Genomic DNA, 22,500 nt, shown 5'->3' on the forward strand with positions numbered 1-22,500 from the left:
GTCAATGCAATATTTATCACCTCTGATCAAGGAGAAATTAGTGTGAAAATAAGGTCATAGATCATTGTGGGTTAGATTAAGTGTCAGAGGGGGAAAATCAATGGCCCTGTGCTTGGCACTAAGCATGGGCAGTGGAAAAGAGCATTTTAAGGTGCTGTGGCTTCAGGACAACTATGCTACAGTGATGCTTATTCTCCTGTGACACCCTTTAATATGATGACCAGACAGGAGTTTTAGAAAGTGTGTGTATTGAGTGATGAGGTGAAAACAGGGGCATAATATTCTGGTCAGTGTTGCCAGATGGGAAATGTTGAATTATCGTACCAGAGGCTTAAAAATAATCGTATTTGAAAGAAAACTATCGTACACAGCCAAAAAAAGATAAATCACACGTGTAAATATGTAATTTCACAAAAAAAATGCGTATTTAGTGTAAAAGAATATCTTGTTTGAGACTTCCTACGTGACAAAAAGCATCACATATGCTGCGTGGAAGCAGGCAACTTCCTGGACCTTACACAAATAAAAGCCTGAAACTGGACTGGAAAGACGCGACCAGTGTTTTTAATGGTACAGATCTAGGGTCAGATTTACTGATTTCCTGACTTATTTTGAAAAGCCAAATCGGATCCAGAATCAGCAGCCAGGGAATTTAGTAAATTCATGCACTTTTTATGATATGGCGAAATTATCGTACATTTTGTCATTTTTTTAATTATTGATGATACATCGTACAGAGGGTAAAATTATCGTACAAACCATCTGGCAACACTGATTCTGGTTGACTTTCTTTGAACTGCCTCTTTGGCCATCAAAATCCCAGCAAAAGTGCTGTGGTTTTTTCTCGTGTCAGCTGTACCAACTGTATACTACAGCTGGTGTCATATGCACCCACTAAGTTATTATTTGCAATATGTTTTGCATGGATATAGTCATGGGTAAAATCACAACTGAGGTTTTGTGTCTGGGGAGCTGAGAACATGTTGTTTCTCTGTCCACGTGCTCCCAGCCTTCAATGGTAGTGCACTTTTCCAAACACAAAAAAAAAACAAAAAAAAACAAATGACTTACAGGTTTATAAAAAAAGAAGAGTTTACAACATGTCTAGCACGGATGTAAGAGCAAGAAAATCAGCCAACAGTGTAATGAAAATTGGTGCTTTACATTCACTTTTATTGTGGTTATCGTAAAGAAAGATCCTGACGATCTACCTTAAAAGTACCAACTTATGTGGATTGTCATGGTCTCCAATTGGATCGCCATTAATCCTGTGTGATGTTGACCAGCCAGTGGCCAATGTTGGAGATTCTCCTTACAATGTGTCTGTCAGACAAGTCCAGTGTTTAGCATCAGTTGGCAGATAACGAATGAGAATCCGATTCAGCCAATGGGATGCTCCTAATTACCTAATGAACAGGGACATAAGGAGGTGATTTGTTGCCATGGTGCTCTTGTTAGGTTAAGTAGAGGGAATCGACAGGACAGTCAGATGGTGCATCTGCTCTGTTCCTATCTATGGCAAGTCTTACTTACATATGGATTGGGCTTCAAGACTGCTGTGCTCTGTGTTTGGTTGTCATGTACAAGTAACTGCTGTCCATTCAGGATGTTTCTTAATAGAAAACGAAGCCATGCAATAGAAATGGACAATTACGTTGTTCAATAGCTTTCCTAAAGAGACAATATTTAGGTTTTGTTTAACCACATGAGCCACTTTTCACTGCGTGTGCAGAAAAAAATCAGATCTACAAGCTCACAACGCAACGCTATCCGTCCGCCATTGTCTTCCTTTATAAAATGTACGTTAAATATTTAAACAAATATACAAAATATGTGTACTTCCTTGAAATTTGGCACTGACAGACAGGGGTGATATCAAATCAATGCCAGCTTTACCTAAGTGTCAACCCATTTACACTTACAGTACAGGGCTTGTGCACTGTCAGAGTTAAATTAACACTCAGGATTTTACAGCATGCTAACAATAAACTAATAATATAAACTGTATGGAAGTTACAGTTCCATACAACAGGAATCATACGTGAAAAAGCAAAAGTCGACAGCATTTGACCTCAGTCACACCATACATTATTATGGCCACAGGCTTTGAATTGGCTTTTTGAAGTAGACCTTCATTTGTTTGTTTGCAAATGATGTCCCCGATCTGTGTTTGTGTTCTGCCTGCAGTCAGTAGTGCTTAGGTGTAGGCTGGGTTGCCCTTGACATGTTGCTACTGTAGCTAAACTCACAGCTACATAGGGCTGCAGCAGCTGTCAGGAGTCATGTTAGAGGAGATACAGGGATGTGTTGTATATTGTTGCTGTCGGGCAGAAAGCAGTATCTCCATATGTCAACTGCATTTTTTAATTAATGCCCTACTTCTTCATATGTGTGTCACGCAAAAGTAGCGAAAATAGCCGATGTACTAGCTCACAACACGTCACATCGCGGCATGTTGTGAGCTTGTAGATCTGCTATGTTCGCTATTTTTGAACAGATTTGAAAGGGAAAGGGAAAATGCTTAAGTGTGCATGTGGGTTTTATAAATATTTAACAATGAAAAGTATTAACAAGTGCTGGTGACAAAATAACTACACTGGATCCATTGGAACACAGGTTTTTTTCCCCCCATTTCCTTCAAAAGTAACGCTTTTGCACATACTGTACATGGTTTCCACCCGACAAGCACAATATGGATGGGTTGTTGTGCAGGGCCTCTCAGCATGGCCCTGTAGTGTATTCCTCCTGTCTTTGCCTTCTTACTCTACCCCAGCCCCCTCATATTGACCATGTTGCACATTGTAAATCAACATGGAGTTGGGCTACCCCGCAAGTACCTAATGAAAGCTCATTTATAAAGTGGCTAAATGGTCCTGACAAAAGTCCTAATGAGGAAATCAATAATTCAGTGATTGTTACTCTGCTTATACTAATACGTCCCTCTTGTAGCACTTTGATTCCAGCTAAGAGAAGGTCATTTTTTATCGGATTCAGTTCTGCGTGTCAGCACTGTTGTAGGTTTTTTTTTCCTCTCCTGTTGAAGCCCAAAGATAAATAGTTGTTGTTTCCATTTGTAATATCGAAAAGCTATGAATGCAAGGATTTACCACAATTCCTGTTGTTTACAGACAACATGCATAGTTTTCAGAAATGTAACTGTATCAATTACAATACATGTATTATGTAGAGATGTTTAGTTAAGTCATACATTTGCAGAAAAATCTACTCAGCATCATTGACAATCCAGTGATTGATTGGGCATGACGTTGCAGGACAAGTAAATATGAAGAGAGATTTCCCACAGAGTGTGTTCACTTTCAATTCAATTCAATTCAATTCAATTCAATTCAATTCAATTCAATTCAATTCAATTCAATTCAATTCAATTCAATTCAATTCAATTCAATTCAATTCAATTCAATTCAATTCAATTCTTTGTAAATGTCTTTGGTTAACAGTTCTTCTTCTTCTTCTTCTGAATCAAATGTGTGGTTTTTGGGGATTCCATAAAGTGGACTGTGAATAGAGAGTGAATTCATCCCAGTTGTGGCTTCCCTCCATTCAGAGACATTTCTATTATTTGTTTCCACTGTAGGGAATAAGATTATAAGAATAAGATGTTTGGACAAAAATGTTATTCCTCCAAATAGTGATTGATTGGCATGTTTGCAATTATATTTTTCTATTAATATTATATATATATGATATAATAGCTTTCACATCATTACACTCTTGCAGTTTTTACAATTGAACTTACACTACACTATACATGCTTTGAATACAGTGCAGTCATTAAAGAATAATATAAAGTACATAATAGGGACAGATGGCAACTCACCCTAGTAAGGTCATTGGTCATCAGCCTTAGCTATGGGAACATTTGCTGTAGGAAGCCAGGGGGGCAGCACACAAGTCCTCCAGTTAATTGAAAGGGCAGGTAGATTACCCTCTTATGCCCCTCACCAGGCTATAATAGCAGGCACGAGTACCCATGGACTACCCCATACATTCTGCTTCTTAATCGGCTTTGGGCTCGCCTTTATTCTTTGATATGTGATTAATGAACCATATTATACATTCTTTGGAGATTAATGACTACATGGTTAGCCTGATTATAGACTGAGAAACATTAGAGGAAGACATTTCTTGTGCGTTTCAAACAATCCATTCTGTTGACAAACTAGCATGAATCAAACTACACCTTTTCAGAGAGTTATTTCTTTTTTATTAACTCCAGCAGGCAGCAGGCGGAGATATTGCATTCAGCCCTGTGTGTGTCTGTGTCTGTGCATTGATAATCTCGCAAACTACCAGGCTGATTGGCGTCGTATTTTGTGTCCATGTTGCAATAAGGCCAAGGACGTCAATTACAGAATATTTTTAATATCGGTCAATGAAAACTATGTCATTTTAATGAATTAATAATCACAGAGCAATGATCCTTCCAGGCTATTGTATACACGTCTGATGTCCCGCCAGACTATGGACCGGAACTAGCCAATTGGGCGCCTGTCCACTTATGGGATCTTATACCACGGCACAAGTCAAGGTTACATTAACACCAAAATATTCATCAACGTGACACCATACTCACAAAACCCCAAGGCACAAGAGTCAACGTTTGAGCTGCCTTAAGTCAGTGTTTGCCAGCATTCGCCAATGCATGCACCAAAACTAATATAGCCGAATACAGCGGCGTCTTGAAATCACAGACATGTCAGTTGCAGAACTAGCATGCTGGGTTTGAAAATAACATGTTTTGGGTGATTTGAACCCTACTGAATTCAACGTTGAATATATCATGCATATGAATGGGTTGTCAGACCAATCTGTCCCCTTTCTTAGTTTCGCTCTCCCATCACATCCCGATTGTCACACACACGCATCTGCACGCGTGCGCACACACATGCGTCTGAGGTCTCATTCCTGAGACAATGCCGGCATGGTCTGCCACCCTTCAGATGTACTGTTGTTGTGTACATACATACATCCTACATGCCATTGCTGTTCAGTTTCATGTACAATTGACTGTCAACTTGTGTAGCCATAATGTCAGTGATACTGCAGCGCTTACTTACTCATGCAGGGACTCACAAAGCGACTCTGGGGCAGAAAAACCCAGACACTTATATATGTACATTGCAAATCACAACCTTTGATTGACTGGTGATACGAACATAATTAACCCAAGAAATTAGCAAGCATATTGCAATGTATGCTACAGCATTGTAATGTCATGTTTGTCCTGGTGATGACAACATGCCACATTACATTTCAATGTCCAAAGATTTGTCTTCATATACAGTAGCCTGTCTACTCTGGTTGCGCCGTAATTATGTTTATTACTGTATACTGTGTCCTTTCCCCCTATTGCCCTGTGCCTTTTCATACATGCGCACACCCCCAAAACATTGGTATCACATGCAACAGTTGGATTAATGGTTGAATTTCCACTCTACTGAGGGGAGGGCACCTTTTTGGTTTCGTTTGTTTTTAAGTTGAGAGTACTGTACCTCCTGTATAAGTAATAAATATAGAGAAATAGTGAAATGCTATAGCTGTGCAAGCTTTGAATTCTCGTGGGGAGAAAAAGTTATTTGTTTTGTCGTGGTCCATTTTCAGTTCCTGTTGTCTTATTTTTCAGAACAAAGAATAAACTGTGGTACTTCGAGTTTGGCACTTCAGAGACCTTCTCAGCCACATGTAAGAAGCTCCATGACTTTCTGGAGGTTGAGGTAAACCAAACAACATACTTTCGATTTATTTTGAGATATTTTACAAGCACTAAGAAAACATAGAAAGCATTTACATAACTTTTCATTATTTCTTTATTGTTATTATTGCTGCTATAGTGTTGAGGATCCAAAACTAAAGACTTACTCTTGTGTACTCATATATAAGATGTAACAAACTTGAACTTGAACTTTCAAAAATTCCATGTGTTTTCTTAAAGCTTACAATCTGTAAGTGTTATGTCTGTTGTCTCCATCTCCCAACGGAGAGGTCATTTCAATGATGTCCAAACTGCAATGCGTCAAATGACTTTATTGTCATTGTCAATATAGACAATAACAAGTAGGGGGACCACCTCCCATCCCTACTAGTTACAATATAGTGTATTAACATACTCTACGCCACAGATTGGTTAAAATAACATTTCATTCATTAAAATTAGTCAGGGATTTCATATAATATAATAGTAATATTAGTAATATAAGTAATAATAGTAATTGCGAACGCGGAAGGAGGCGCGGCGAAGCGGATTACAAGTCCGTAAATACACAATATTTTCGAGCTGCGTTCGCTTCCAGCGTTCGCGCGTCTTACTTGTTATATATCCATATAAATATCCTTACACACCAGGGGCGACGAGAATAAACAATAAGAAAATGCGTTGGCCAATATTGCACATCAAACTATTCATTTGGTGATGCCTCATTCATACATGGGTGGATGATTTTATTTGCTGTGAAAAATCTACCTCATTTTGAAAAATAATTGTGTCACGTTTTTCGCTGTGTTATAGTCGCGTTCTGTGTGGATGTACTCATGACATAAACAGCAGTTTAAATGAATGCAAATTAATCATGCGAAATAAACGCTCCCGGTGTGTACGAACCTTGATTCTGATTATTTTGATTAAACCATAATTAAGTGGCATTAACACTTTTATAGGAGATCACTTTCTAAATACTCAGGCAGGCATTTAAAACCCCACGTTGGAATCGCTATAATGTAGAGTCCACCCTGAGAAACAAATCCCAGCCACCCCCCTGCGATCAACAAATAGCCTCCATTTGTACCAGCTCCACTCTGTGAAAGTGCTGACATTTGAATGGGTGGTGATCTCCCAACCCCAACCCCCCACACAGGTAATTATCCCTACACGACCCTGCTGTGTGTGATATTGAGTGATAATGAAGACATGCCTATCCGATCCATCTCCCCCTCCTCAGAGCTATCCACACAGTGCAGAGGTCTTTATTAATTAGTGGTGGATGAGTACTTACTAGAGGGGAGCAGGTATGGTGATGAATACAGATCTACACCGCTGTAGAGTTCACAGCACAACTCGCAAGAGCTCCAAACAGACCCTGCTAGGACCGGTGTGAGGAGAACACGGGCCTCTTTACTTTACTTATTTATTTATTTTACAGAACAGTGCACGTTAATGAACATTCAATACATGTACAAGAATTTAATCAATTGAACATGATCTCATGTAAACCTGCGGGATTCAGCTAGAAGCTATAATCTCCATCCGTAGTCCAACATATAAAAACAACAACATGACAAGAGCTGAAAATACAGCATCCAATATACAACTGCCTACAAATAAAACATTTGAATACCATACCCATTGTGAAGGCGGCCGATGCACACCTCAAAGGTTGGCGACAGGTGCGTAAGTAAAAAATGCACAATTTAGGAGGAGATCTGTGATGGTTAAATCAAAGAATAGGACCCGCACACTGTCAGAAACTTGCAAAAAAATTAGCTCTTTATTCACCGTTTCGGTCGTTAGACCTTCATCAGGACAATCTTCATTGTCTGTCCTGATGAAGGTCTAACGACCGAAACGTCGAATAAAGAGCAAAATGTGTTGCAAGTTTCTGACAGTGTGCGGGTCCTATTCTTTGATTTAACCATCAGAGATCTCCTCCTAAAATACCATACCTGATTTTTAACTAACAACCTAAACATCTACTATAAAGTCTAATATCTAACCAATAGAATATCTAAAGCCTATTTTGACATATCTAAGATTTAAAATGTATCGATGGTCACATGTTTGAGAAATGTTTAACCATTGTTAACTAAATATGGTCACTTTGGTTCTCTTTTATGTGGTTTATTCTTTTTGATAGCATCTAATACGTTATTAGTCATATTGTCAGGTTGATAATAAATGTGATTAAACCTCAGATAAGCTATGTAACATTCCTTAACCTATAAATCATCTACATGTATATCCAATAGGACTACTGGTAACCTACAGTACTGTTGTGTTATATTTCCCTGGGCTCTCGCTAGCAAAAGACCTTCATACTCCTGTTAAAAAAAAGGAGAAGAAGAAGGGAAACCATCCCTGTTTGCTATAAATGTCTTGTCAGTTTCTTTCATAAACGTTTCTACCATTTGACTTAAAGACGGGGTGCCGTGATTTTCAGTGATCCCCCCCCCCCCCAAACATAATCATCAGGTATTATGGTTATACTAGGAGGAAGATTTTTTTCAGAAAAGTGTACAGACATTGTTAAAATTATGTTTTTATGTGGACACGCCTCCAGTTCATTAAGTATACCTGGTTCTCACCTTAGCACCTCCTCCACCACCTTAGCACCACCCACCTGTCCTAGTCCCTCCTCCTCCTCATGCCCACACCTGTTGTGTTATGATAATGAGTGGGAGGGTATATTTTTGTATGTTTGACCCTCAAGGTTTCAGCCTCCAGGTAGAAACTCAAAATAGTCAGAGAAGACATAAAACACCATAAAAACACCACCAGGGGGCTTAATGAAGTTCTATCAACCTCATAGACACATGAAAAACAGAAAAAGTGCAAAACCATGGCACCACCTCTTTAAAATAAGAAGATAAATGTTTTGAAAGTGTAATGGCCTTCCTAGCATAATTACAACTGTTGCCTTTCATTGAAAAAGAAAGAAAAAATGAATCTCTGGGTTTGACTGAAAACTGCATGATCGGCCATGTTTTTTTCCCCTTTCTTTTCTTTCTTCATCTTCCTCCACTTGTCATCCTCTCTGAAGTGTGATGGTGTCACTCTGGACCTCAGTAGCATCTCCTTGGAAGGCATCGCCATTCTCAACATTCCCAGCATGCATGGCGGCTCCAACCTTTGGGGTGAGAGCAAGAAGAGGAGGGGCCATCGAAAAGCTGCTAAAAAGGGCCAGGACCGGAGGACGCTGTTGGACCCCAAAGAACTGGCCTACGCTGTGCAAGGTACTTTTTTATTTATCTTCACTGTTGTGGAAACCTTGTAGCCTACTGTATATCCAAAACTGTTAAAAAAAATTAAATAGCAAAAATAGCAGATCCACAACAGCAGCAGGTGAACCTACATATGGGAGTACAGGAATTACCAGGGCTCACCATGCTACATTAAAATATTATTCATTTTTGGGCGCCGATAGCCGAGTGGTTATAAGGCGGTTAAGGCTCTGATGCCTGACAGCGAGTCCTGGGTTCGATTCCCAAGCCCGACGGACCTTTACTACATGTCACTCCCCGATTCTCTCTCTCTGTTTCATGTCTCTCTTCACTGGACTGGACTATCAATAAAGCCCCCCAATAATATATAAAAGAAAATGTCATGACCCTACTCACCACCACCTCAGGAATGAGACATTAATATACTCAAAAAGGTGACAACTATGGGGTTCTAACACACAATATGCCCAACGTGTCATACCAAAGCAAAGCTACTGCTGAACAAAAGGCAGTCAACCGCATGAACAACAGACACCAGATGGAAGACGTACAGTAAGCCAAAAAAAAGTGAGCATAGGCTAAAAGATGCTTTTTATAATCTGGCACTGATTAGAGAGTTGATATGATATGATATGATATGATATGATATGATATGATATGATATGATATGATATGATATGATATGAACTTGCACAAAGGGAGCATTCCCCGCATGACACAATCATTCATGGAACAAAAAAGAATAAAGTTAATGTTTTATCATGTAAAAATGCTGATCTTTAATCACTTTATCCCTGGCATCGCTATTTTGGGCAATGTTTTCAAAAAATTCTCCTCAATTCTTTTAAAAAATGACTAAAATAGCAGATCTATAAGATGATAAAGCATTGCAACAGGTTGTGAGCTTGTAGATCTGTATACACACATGGCATACACAAGCATAAATGTATAAGTCTACATTGTAGATAAAAAAGACAATAATTGAAAATCATAGGTCAAAATCAGTTGCTAAAATGTGTGCATTTATTTGCAGTAGTATCAATTATAAGTTATCACATATACAATTATAAAGTAAAAGATATAAAGTAGATAAGCAACTCTGTGCACTTGTTCAAATTAGACAGATCAAAGACAAACTTTCAGCCAAAGTTTTCCCCAACTCATGAATATTTTACCAAACGACAAGAAGAATCATGGCCAGAGCATTTTGTTTAGGACAGAGGGGTACAGAGATGTCACTGTTTGATACTGTCACTTCAGTGGTAATAGTAAGTGCAGGCAGCCATGGGCAGGTGTAGTTAATAGGAGCCGACTGAGGGAGGGTACTCTGTATGATTGGAGCTGCCACCTCACTGGGCAGTAGGCACTCCCCACAATCCATTTATGTCAAAAAGCAAACCCGTCAATGGGGATATGTGAATGAAGGAGCCAGTATGAATCATCTGCTGTGATCACTAGTGGAATGACGCTATGTACACACAATAGACCAGGGCTCCTCAGTGTTTTTCAGGCCAAGGACCCCTTTGCTGAGAGAGAGATTAAGCAGGAACCCCCACTACACACAGTATATTGTATGAAATTGTGTTGCAGATTTTTCATAGATTTCATAGATAGCTCCTTTGACTTGTTTGACCGCACTATCATCAGTGTTGTGTAAAATAATGTATGTAATAATTGGCTCCCAAGCCGTCTTGGCAGTGGATGAAGTGGTCCTTCCAAGTCGGCCATCCCACCCATGACCCAAAATTGCATTATTTGCAAGATTTGCTACATACTGTATAATTGTACATGTATAAGAGAGTAAAAAGGGTTACTGCTCCTCGATATTGAAACAACAATAATAGTAATAACAGAAAATAGCAAAAAAATAACAATAGGAATAGTGGTAGAAATAGTACAAATACTATACAATAACAATCGAACAATGTAATGTGTTTTGAGACACAGAGAGTGTGTTTTTTAGGTGCTGGTTGATGGAATCAATGTAAACAAATGGTTATTTTGGTTTATGAATACAAAGAAAGATCTAAACTCTATAAAACAAGTAATCTGTGAAACAATATTTTTAATTATTCCATTTATTTATTAATGTGCAGTGGAAACATTTTTGTTATGTTTTTGTTACCAAGACATTATTGATTGGGGTTTTAGTGGTTAGGGGTTCAAATGCTATGCTCAAGTGTGGAGTGGATTCTCCCACTGTTCTTTAATTTCAGTCAATACAAGTCAAGCACTGATGAATGTCCCCATTTGGATCATGCAAGTTCCTTCTCATATTGTCGCTGTCAGGCGGAAACCGTGTTCAACCGTGTGTGTTCAAAACCGTTACTTTTCAGGAAATGGAAAAAATAACCTGTGTTCCAATGGAGCCAATGTCACAAGCTCTGGTTAATACTTTTCATTGGTTGAATATTCATAAAATCCACAGACAGACTATCTTACGTTCAACCTGGCATCCTTATTTTGGGCATTCATTCATTTAAAAAAAAAATGCGGAAAGAGTAAATACTTTTACAAACGCTTGTGAGTCTGTTGCCTTGAGTTTCTCCATAGGTTTGCTATTATCAGAGAAAGGCCTTGGCACAGAGGTGGGTGACGGCCGGGTGGGATATAGTTGATCAATTCAAAGTCAGCCTCATCACAACGGACACTCGGTTCCTTATTTTCTGTAGAAAAATCTATCAGTGCGAAACAATCTCTCTATTCCGAACGTACAGTAGAAACACACTTACTGTTGATGGGAGTGTGTGTGTGAGTGTGTGTGTGAGAGAGAAGTGGAGCCAGTGTTTAGGCGTGGCGTCTATGTATGTAAAAGCATGGAGTGTGAGTGCTAAGCAGTGTTGTGCAAATTACCCTCCCCACAGATTGCATGAACACTGCAATCTGTTTAGCCAGCTCCTTTTAGAACTGAATCCACTGTGTTGGAACAATAGTTGGAAGTCACCAATTAGCCAAGCTGCATAACTGCACACATTACTATAGGCTATGCATGAAAATAACAAAAATAAACTGTCTCTCTTATCTGTTTAACTCTTTTTTGGTGGGCAGGGACTTTTTTCCACTGCACCACCCGAGCGCCTGAGGGTGCGTGCAAAAAAAGAACAGATCTATAAGTAAAAAATGTGTTGCATCGCCATGTTTTGCTAGCTTGTAGATCAGTGGCGGATACAGAACGTGCCTGAAAGAAATCTGTGTGGGCCTGAAGTTTTGCATACGTTAGAATTGTATCTCTTTGTACTTGCATTGTCCTGCAGTACAAAATAATTAGCCATTTACCTTACAGCTGTTCATTCATAAATGATAATCCATCAGCCCCTGTGTGTCATCCAAACGTTAATATCCTGCGTGGTTGAGAATCACTGACTTTCACTCCCAGGTCACACACAGGACTATTGATATGATATCACCCTTTGATCTGCCTCTGTTGTAGATCTGTTCTTTTTGTCTCCACAAGGCCGAAGGCGTTTTTCGCCCCTGTCCATCCGTCCACCCGTCTCTGTCTGTGAACAGCTAATCTCCTGCTGCTAGAGCTCTTCACGGGTCCCAAATGACGGACCCGAACCCTAATGGACCCAAGGTCCGAGATAATAGAACCGGAACCGACCCGGGTCCGAGTGATTATGGTAAAACAAACACGAAACCAGACCTGTACGGGTCTCGGGTCCTGTCGGGTATTTTCGGAATTAGGGGACCCGTGAAGAGCTCTACCTGCTGCACTGTTGGACCGATCAGAGTGACACTGTGCAAGCACACTCCCTGGAGGCCTGAGCAGAACCTCTGCCCCAGATATTTCACATCGGCGTGTTATAGCGCCACCAGGAGGCAGAGTTTTGCAGAGTCCGATTGCTGTGAAACTTTGCGCGCACATTAGAGATGCGCGGATGGCCTCTCACGTCACCCGAATCCGCATGTACAAATTAATTATCCACCCGTTATCCAACCGCAATAATTATATTATCCAGAGAGAGAGAGACTCTGTATGTTCAGCGCAGCAGACTCTGCTGCGCTGAACAGAGCAGAACAGAACAGAGCAGCACCGGTTTAAAAAAAAGAAAAAAGACGCACCGACATTCCAGGCTAAATCAATGCATTTTGTGATCGCATCGCACAGGCTGCTCTAAACCTATTATCAAATAGGATTCTATAAGCGGCGCTTATAGAATAACACTAGATATATTAGATGTCATTAATTTATTTACCGCAATATTTCACCCGCGGTTTATCCGATATTAATTAATAATTATATTTGATTGACCCGAATCCACCCAAACCGCGGTTAACTGCGGCAACCATGGCTAAAACCGCGATCCGCGCATCTCTAGCGCACATTCCCACTAGGCCAAGGAAGAAATGCCACCCGACAATTTCGGCAAATTGTGATTGTTACTTGGATTAATAACTGTTATATGTATTACTGTTTTGGCAATTCTAATAAGTTACACTACTTTTTACTAAGTAATATTACAATCATTATATATAATAATAACGCCTTACTGACCAACACTGGTGCTGAACACGTCCTTGCTGAAGATGTGCTGAAGGTGAGATAAGTTGTCAGTTCAGACAACCAGAGAGTTGGAGGGTCCATTGTAAACACCAGAGTGCATTAGAGCAGGCAGGGGGGGCAATGAGCTTCACCACCGCTGCAGGCCCCCCCCCAGCACAGATCAGATCAAAGTGGTGGGAGTGTGTGTATGTGTATGTGTATGGGGGTGGGGGGGTTGACCTTTCGGGAGCTGTTAAATCGTCCCACTGGTGACGCCAGGAGACAAGCCCCTCAGGTGGAAGGGAATGGCTGCAGGTTGAATTATTTAGAATGGAATGGGACGAGGAAGAAGAGGGAGAGAGAGAAGCAGAGGTGCGTTTGTGCGTGTGTGAATGTGTGTGTGTGTGTGTGAGTGTGTTGGGGTGGGGGGCAAATGAGGGTAGATGCTAGGGAGTGATGCCTCATGATGCTTTCAGTGGAAGATTACCCCCCCCCCCCTGACACACGCACGCACACACACACATCTACTCTTACCATCTATTGTCACCCCCCCCGCCCTCTTTCTCTCTCTCTTCGGTCACTCGCTCAGCATCTGTGATTCTTGATTGTCTCTCAATCCCTCCGTCTCTTTCTGTCACCTCTCTCTCTCTCTCTCTCTCTCTCTCTCTCTCTCTCTCTCTCCTCCCTCTCTCTCTCTCTCTCTCTCTCTCTCTCTCTTTCTGTACCTCCTCCTCTTTGTCTTTACTCTTTTGTTTCTGTCTGCAAGTCTTTCACCCTGCACTTTCACCCTGTCACTCCACATTGTGTCAGTGTGGTGTCCAGGCTGACCAGGTATGTGACATGATAATCCTCTACCATTATGTGGACAATACTGGATATTTGACATTATAATATGATCATTCACAATACAGTTGCTATTTCGGTGATTCTACTTTAATGACTTTGCATGGTAGTGTCGCCATTTTGGTGTCCCCAGTTTTGTTAGATTATATTTTGTTATAAGTAAAACAGGACGGGTTTTGGGTTTGTTTACATGGCAACCTTTTTCATTCTGGGTTTGCTTGTCTCACCTTTTGATACTTGGGGTGACAGATAGCTAACCATGTAGTTTTGAGAATATAAAATGATTGTTTTCACATAGTCAACATCTTTAAAGATGGTCAAAGAAAATGTCTAAATTCAGATAGCCAAATAACATTGCACCCAAATAAGCATTTGCTCTAGAGAAGCTTAATAGTTCTATTATATCTGCTTGACCTTGTTCTATCAAGCAGTATAGATATATGGCCTTTACCACAATAAGCACACTTGGGTATATAGAAAGTATGTGTGGCCTCAGGCAACTAGGAATCCCCACCCGTTTACCTATGGCCGTGGTGACACTGTCCATCACACATGTCAGCTTGGGTCTGTGTGAGCCGCTTACACTGACGTGAGAAGGCATGCTGGGAAAGCAGCTTCCAAGCCAAGTGTCAGGGGGTCAACATATTGTGTACACACTCATGCATTTCGTTGCTGCGGGGCAGAAAGCTTGTATGTCCAAAACTAAGATTACAATACAATAACACTACACACTACATTGGACCCATTGGAGCACAGGTTGTTTTCTCCAGTCCCTGAAAAGTAACAGTTTTGGACATACAAGCTTTCTGCCCTACAACAACGAAATGCATGAGTGTGTACACAATATATGGCACTGGCAGGTCACTCATTATTAACATGCTGTACTGTCTGGCGCCTGAATTCCCCCCGCATATCTTATCTTATGTAGTCATTATTTAGTCAAAAGCTCTTGTTAATACTTTTCATTGATTAAATATTTATGAAACCCCACTGACAGTTCACTTTCAACCTGCAACGCCTTGTGAGCTTGAAAATGGCAAATTGCACTGTTTTACGACAAAGTATAAAATAGGGCATTCATTTATGATAAAAAAAAACATACACTGAAAGTAATTTGGAGATACAAGGTTTCCGCACAACAGCGACGATATGCAGACACACGCACGCACACGCACACGCACACACACACACACACACACACACACACACACACACACACACACACACACACACACACACACACACACACACACACACACACACACTTTCTCTCTGTCTTTTACGCTCAGACCCAGGAAAGCAGTCCATTGACAGGTCAACTCAGAGACAGACACATGTACATCTCCATGGTGACAGCTGGACACACAGGTCAACAGCAACAACAGCACTTTAGGAAAACAATGCCGCCACCACTGATGTCCATTCCTCTCAGTGGTGGAAAGCACTTGAGTAAAGTACATTTACTCAAGTACAATTTCAAGGCACACAAATATTATTATTAGAGGACTTAACCAATTAAGCCATATTTGGCTATAAAATTGCTGATCTACAAGCTCACAAGCTTGTGCATCGGCTATTTTCAGTGGCCTATTTTTTACTTTGGCACTGTCAATTATTTTGATACCAATACTTTTGCACATTTACTCAAGTCTAGTTTTGAATACAGGACTTTTACTTTTTTATATTGTGGTATTGATACTTTTATTTAAGCAAAACTGCAAATCTTCCACCACTGATCCCTCTGGAAACCACTGACCAACGGGCTGAGATGTACGTACATCACGACGGCGGATTAACACCGTCAGTGACAGCTAGCTAACTCTGCCACACTCACCAAGTCCCTAAAAATGGGTCTTAGTTTCAATTAGAGTCTGTGTGCTCCCAGCAGCGAGGCAGCAGCTCCTTAATTTGCGGAGGGGCGAGTAGACGGAGAACGGGAGGTAGAACAGGCTGGCTGAAACAGATGGGCCCAGCGAGACACTGAGCTTCCAGCAGGGGCAAAATCAATGCTCATATCTTCAAAAACAGAAGAGAAATTAATAATTATAGTTACACAAGATTACTTTGCATTGCCAGCGCAATCTAATTAATAGGTGTTTTGTTTGTAGCTTCTTGTTGTTGCCTATTTTTCCCCTTTCAACAGTTATTCAGGGTTTCAAGAGCGGAAGGCAAACTGTGAACTAAGGCTCTCATCCTCCTCTTCATATTTCCGCTTCTTCCTCCCTTTCCAGTTATTTCTTGTACTTCCCGCCTTCTTCCACAACTTCCTGACATTTTACTTTTCTTGCTTTTACATTTTAAATGGCCTGTAATTTATGAACAAGGGTTCTATATCAGTATTGCTGCTACAGCATGATATGGCTGCTATTGATGAAACATGATTTAGTAATATTTATTAATTAATTATTAATTTTGGCTGCAGTTCTAGAGCATCCTCTAATTTATTTATTTTCTCCCCACAAACTTACTCCTTAACTTCACAGACAAAGAATACAATTCTTTCTCACCACCATACTCACCAAATCAGAATGAAGAGCCCTCTATGGTGCATAACAACCTTCTTATATTACAGCTCACATTCAATACAAGCAACGCACTTTTGTAAATGTACGTGGGAGCCTTTGAAGCTAAATCGTTCTCTGGTATAATAGTTTAAAATGTTTATTCTTCTGTGGATGTAGATCTATCAGACCAGCTGCTGGAAGTTGTGGGTCTAGAAGGAGCCATGGAGATGGGACAGATCTACACAGGCCTGAAAAGTGCTGGACGGCGCCTGGCACAGTGCTCCTCCGTAACCATCAGGTCAGCATGAAGCCTGATTTATACTGTCTTGAATGTACGATGATTTCCCCCACCAGAAATTGCAGATCTACAAGCTCACAATGTGTTGTGAGCTTGTAGAGCGGCTATTTTCAGTGGGGACACCATCATACGGTTGTATGAGTCACAAGGTTCTGTGTTCAATAACATGCACTGCCAACAGAGCATATAAGTATAACATCAACAATAAACTTTGCATATAGGCCTACTGTAGGGCCAGCTCTATGCCAGAGTAACTACATAGGGTGGAATTAGTGATGGTTTGATTCATTTTGATCAAGACAGTTCTGCTGAACCACCCTCCTGTATTTCCCATTTGTTTTCCTCCTCTTGCTATTTTCCATCTTTTTCCATTTCCTCCCTTTCTATACTTCCACTTCCAACTGCCAGCCCCAACCATAGCAGCAGCTATAGTTGTATTTATTTATTAGAATGTTCTGATATACAAAATCAAATGTTTACTATGCTTATTGCTTATTGTTTGTTGTTGACAGAACCAGCAAGTCCCTTCCTATGCAGATTGATGGAGAACCCTGGATGCAGGGTCCCTGTACTGTAAGTTTACAGGATGTTATTCTATTTTTTGCATGCACACTCCGTCTCCCAGTAGGCCAATGAAGAACTTCCTTTTTAAATTTGGCCTCATGGTGGTGCTATAGAAGGCCACCTTACGTTTTGGTGTATAACTCTTGAACCGTAGGTCATACAAAAAAAAATATATATTCTTCTGGATTACTTGTATCCTGATGATGCAACTCCCCATATAGGCCACGCCCATTTCTGCTTAACTAGATCTTCCGCCATTTCACATTTTCTTCAAAACACAATTTTTGCTACTACAGATTTTGTCCAAAACTCACAAATCGGTACACATTATAATCTCTGGAGTCACGTGATAAACATGCATCATTCAGATTTTCCATATTCCATTCTGATTGGCTATGATTGCCTTCCAAAGTTTGCAGGAGAGGTCCATTTTACAAAAATCATGAACGCAGCAACTGGTCTACCCCAAATTTAGGCCCACAGTGAGGGACAACAACACAGAGCCAAAATGAATTTAATTTACACCAATAGGGGGCACCACAAATGCAATAAATATCACTGTTTGTTGCAAAAACATGTTTTTTTCCCCCACCAAATTAGGCACAGATTATGCCGAGAGTCGTGTGACCGTCAAACAGGGGTTTGATATTCCATACTGTTTGGCTGTAATTGACTTAAAAAACTGTGGGCGGGGCATATTTCTTATAGAAACTGCCTTTATCATGAACGCAACTTCCAATCAAACCCAAATCACATGTTGAGGGGCCTCTATAAAGTCCTCCTCCAAAAGTGCTTTCACTTCTGTCTATAGGGGGCACCACAAATGTGTAAAGTTGCACTGAATGCTGTAGAAATGCTATCCCCCCAGCTATCTTGCTCACTGATGGCTGTTACCCACAACTTAAACAGACCTGGCTAGGCAACCCAGTGTGACGGAAATATGCACTCTGAGGAGCGCTGCTTTGTAGTCTTTTCTGTTCTAGTCTATTTGAGGACATTTTCCTTTCATTAGAAAGTACAGCAGATAAAGAAAGGCAGAGGTAATGACATTTTATATTGTCAACGCCTGTGATACACACAGACCTCCAGACAGATTCAAACCATGGAAGTTGTGATTATGTTGTATCCTACAAGCACTAGTTAAGCTAATTGGGAGCACCACAGATACTATTTTCTTGTTTCTTGTTTCAAAATCAAAGCACATTGTTTTCCAAGTGACATTTCTTGTACCGCCATGCAGTAATTAGATAACAAACACTTAGGGATGCAAAGCTTGCTTTCAATTTGCGTTCCTTCCTAGTATAAAACAGCTGCCTTGATAAGTGCGCAAGTGTTTGCTCTGTTTCAATTTTGTTCACTTTTCAAAAATGAAACAGCGCCGTTTGCACTGATTAAAGTTGTGTTTGGCTTTAATTACAATGCCAATACTCTTACCCCACTGCAGATGAAGTGCAGCACAGATTTACATAATGCATCATGCAGCGATTGTGAAAGAATCTAGTGCATGACAAAATAAGTAGTCTGGAAGTGCACTTGTATCTTTTGGCAGAACGCCACAATGCAAAGTTAGGATCTGACAATACATAATTGTGCTGAGATTATATCCATGGCGAGTTATTGATGTGTTGCTGCTGAATTTGAATCAGTCAACCTGTTAAATGCATCACAGTTAAAATGGGATGTCATCCAACTAATTATTAATAACAACAACTATGCAAATGCAGTTCAGTTCCATTGCATGCATGCATATTTGACACCATCAGTCTCATTTGTACTTTGAAGTAACACAGTCAAATCTTGAGTTTTAACCACTTAAACGCTATAAACTTTGACCAGGGTCCCCCAGAGGTCTATACTTGCCCCCCTCCTTTTTTCCCTCTACACCAAATATCTTCACTGAAAATAGCCAATATACAAGCTCTGCTATTTTTGTCCACTGTTGTTCAGCTATTATGACATGCCTAGAACGGAGACACTATAGGGTTCATGTGACGCATATGATTTTACTGTGTTTCACATGTACCACTGTCTGTTTGGTCATGTCTGAATAGTTATCATGCAATTATATTTATTACCGGAAGGTACTGTATGATTCCACATTAATTACTTGGACATTACTTACTTGGAAACATAAAACCTCTGTTGTGGAGTAAGACACGCTAATTTTGTTCCGTTCAAGAACCCACTTAATATACATTACCGTATATTAAGTGGGTTCTTGAACGGAACAGAATTGTGATTTTTGTATAAAAAGGGGACTATTTTACATAAAAAGGCTTCCTGTTGTTCATTTTGAAAACAAAGTTAATTTAGTCCTCAGAATTGATTCCAGGTATTATTTCAGATCTGCTGTTAATTCTCCAACCTCGTTTAAGCCCTGGCTCCAAAATGTTTATTATTGTTTTTTATTATTTTTATTAGTATTAGTATTAGTATTAGTATTAGTATTAGTATTAGTGTTATTATGCAAGACATGATAAACATAAGACCAATAATGACGTCAAGTCAACCGAAGATGATATGATTAAATGGCAACGTCCCTTTGAATTGATAAGGGTCTCTTTGATATGGATAATAGCATTTTCTGTTTATATTATATTTATGGTTTATATTATTTCTATTCTACAGGCATACATTGATGGTTGATTGATGGTTTGTGTCAAATATGCATGCAATGGAACTGATCTATAATTATAATCTTAAAAATAACTGGTAGTTCTTAAGAAAAAGGAAGAAGAAAAGACATTGTGTGCCGTCTTACCCCTTATGCCTAAACGTAAGTATTTTGAAAAACATTTTAAAATAGTGAAAATAGCCGATCTACACGTTGTGAGCTTGTAGATCGACTATTTGAACTATTTTAAAATGTTTTTCAAAATAGTAACAAATGCCTACAAAGTTAAAAGGATAAAAGGGGTAAGGTGCAAGATAGGGCCCTTACGGTATATACAATATACCCACAACATTTTGTGTACCGTATGTTGAATTGAATTTTTTGCTATAATGTATTCCATATCACAGCTCACAAGAACAGCATACAATACAAAGCATAGCATAGCGCTACACCAAGGTAACTCCTCATCCTTTTTTTCATTTATAGATTGAGATAGTTCACAAAAACCAGGCTCCTATGTTGATGGGCCCGCCACAAGGAGGCAGCTTCTTCTCCTCCGTCATCAGACGAACACGCAGTGAGAGCAAAGACTGATGGGATATTTTTTACCACACCTCAGTAAACGTAAGCGTGTCGATTAAGGGTGGCTTTGATGTCAACCATGCTAGTTGGATAGTCCTGCCGGGTACAGTGGTAGAGTGTGTGCACACATTGCCGTGAAGAGGTACTGTAGCTACTATATGCCTCAAGTCGTCTAGAATTTACCATATTCACACAGCAGCCATTTTGGTCTGACTTCAAATTCGGGGGGTGGGAAACCCCACCCCAATGAGGTAGGGCTATATACGCCTGAGTATGACATCAGAGCAAAATGGCTGCCATCTGGGCAGCACAGTGGGGACTGAGGCATTGATTTGCATAATGACGTTTCTCTTCACAAATCTGGAAATCTCTCTTAAAAAAACGTCAGGTTTCCTGTTTTCTTATGTAAATGCTTTTATTAACATTTTGTTGTGACCTGTGCCATGTGGATTAAGTGCATGGGGGGTATTCAGTAATGTCAATCAATGAATGTGCTTTGTGATATGATCATTTATTTATGTATGTGTTTATTTATGTTTTGGGGTATTTTATGATCTTTGCATTTGTTCACCCCAATGCATGATGGACAATGCCATAGGCTGCTGTTAATGGGGCATACATATCTAGGGTTTGCAGATGATCTTCCCACCATATTTAGTATTTAAGTGCGGATTAATTGCTACGTATTTTCTTTGACAATTATTCAAGAATGGCTTTTTAAATAGTGAAATGACAGTGTGTTGCTACTGCATCAATAGAACGACTAAGGATGGTTATTGATTGTTTATAAAACGCACGCATGACAGTCTTTGTATTACATTGCACGAGAGATCCAGGATTCTATACAAACTTTCTGTTGCATGGGTGACCGAAATCGGTTTTGAAAATTGATAGTAACTATGAAGGGTTTTGTCTACGACACATAGTATTGCCTTTGTTGAGAGGTTTAATCATATCATGTTAGAGAGATGTCCATTTGTATTTTTATTTTGCTATTAGTGCCCTGTGTTTTTCTAAATAGGTATTCAGGTATTTCTAAAGCTGGGGAAACAGTGAATAGTTCACAGAAAGCATACAGTATGTCACTAAAAGCCCACTGTTCAATGAAATTATTCTTTCAGGTACAGTGAATGTAATGAATGTAGGTTACACTCACATGTAACTGTCAGTGACCTCCTAGGTCATTGATTTGCTCTGATGTCTGCCATTGAGTGCTTACAGTTAATCGCTCAAGCAAACGTACATTAACCAGTTAAAGCTCAAATATACAGTATGAGCTTGAATAGAAGAATCCAGCCTGAAAATCGGTAATTTCAATCAACACTAGTGATTTTAAAGGGTTTGATTTTCACCTACAGTACCAAGCATGTTATACCTTTTGAAAAAGTTTACAATTTGTATGGAATAAATTTGTAATTATTATTTAAATCTACAAAACCACCATGCACAATTTGAGTATTACACATAAAAATTGCAATATGCCGGATGGTTATTGATATTTTTCTATGTCTAAAATTATAATAGCCTATAGTACATTTCTTTAAATAAACATAATTTATCTCATGCAATCTCTCACCAAAGATGAACAAATTGAAACATGATTTCCATTTTTTTTAGCTATTAGGTACTTATCCAGAATGACACAAGTACACACACA

General features: G+C 39.7%; 1 protein-coding gene across 2 annotated transcripts in view; it reads left to right on the forward strand.

Annotated features, from left to right (window-relative positions):
• dgkb (diacylglycerol kinase, beta) overlaps positions 1-20,855 on the forward strand; it is a gene marked incomplete at both ends in the record, with an annotated part of 72,337 nt that extends 51,482 nt beyond the window's left edge. For both annotated transcript variants that reach the window (XM_080425527.1, XM_080425528.1), the window contains 5 exons: positions 5,645-5,735; positions 8,772-8,964; positions 16,963-17,083; positions 17,596-17,656; positions 20,748-20,855. In XM_080425527.1, coding sequence (XP_080281653.1) covers positions 5,645-5,735; positions 8,772-8,964; positions 16,963-17,083; positions 17,596-17,656; positions 20,748-20,855 — 574 coding nt within the window. The remainder of the gene's footprint in view (positions 1-5,644; positions 5,736-8,771; positions 8,965-16,962; positions 17,084-17,595; positions 17,657-20,747) is intronic.
• Positions 20,856-22,500: the final 1,645 nt, after the last annotated feature.

This window comes from Gymnoscopelus braueri, assembly GCF_963280865.1.
Source record: "Gymnoscopelus braueri genome assembly, chromosome: 4".
Classification (NCBI taxonomy): domain Eukaryota; kingdom Metazoa; phylum Chordata; class Actinopteri; order Myctophiformes; family Myctophidae; genus Gymnoscopelus; species Gymnoscopelus braueri.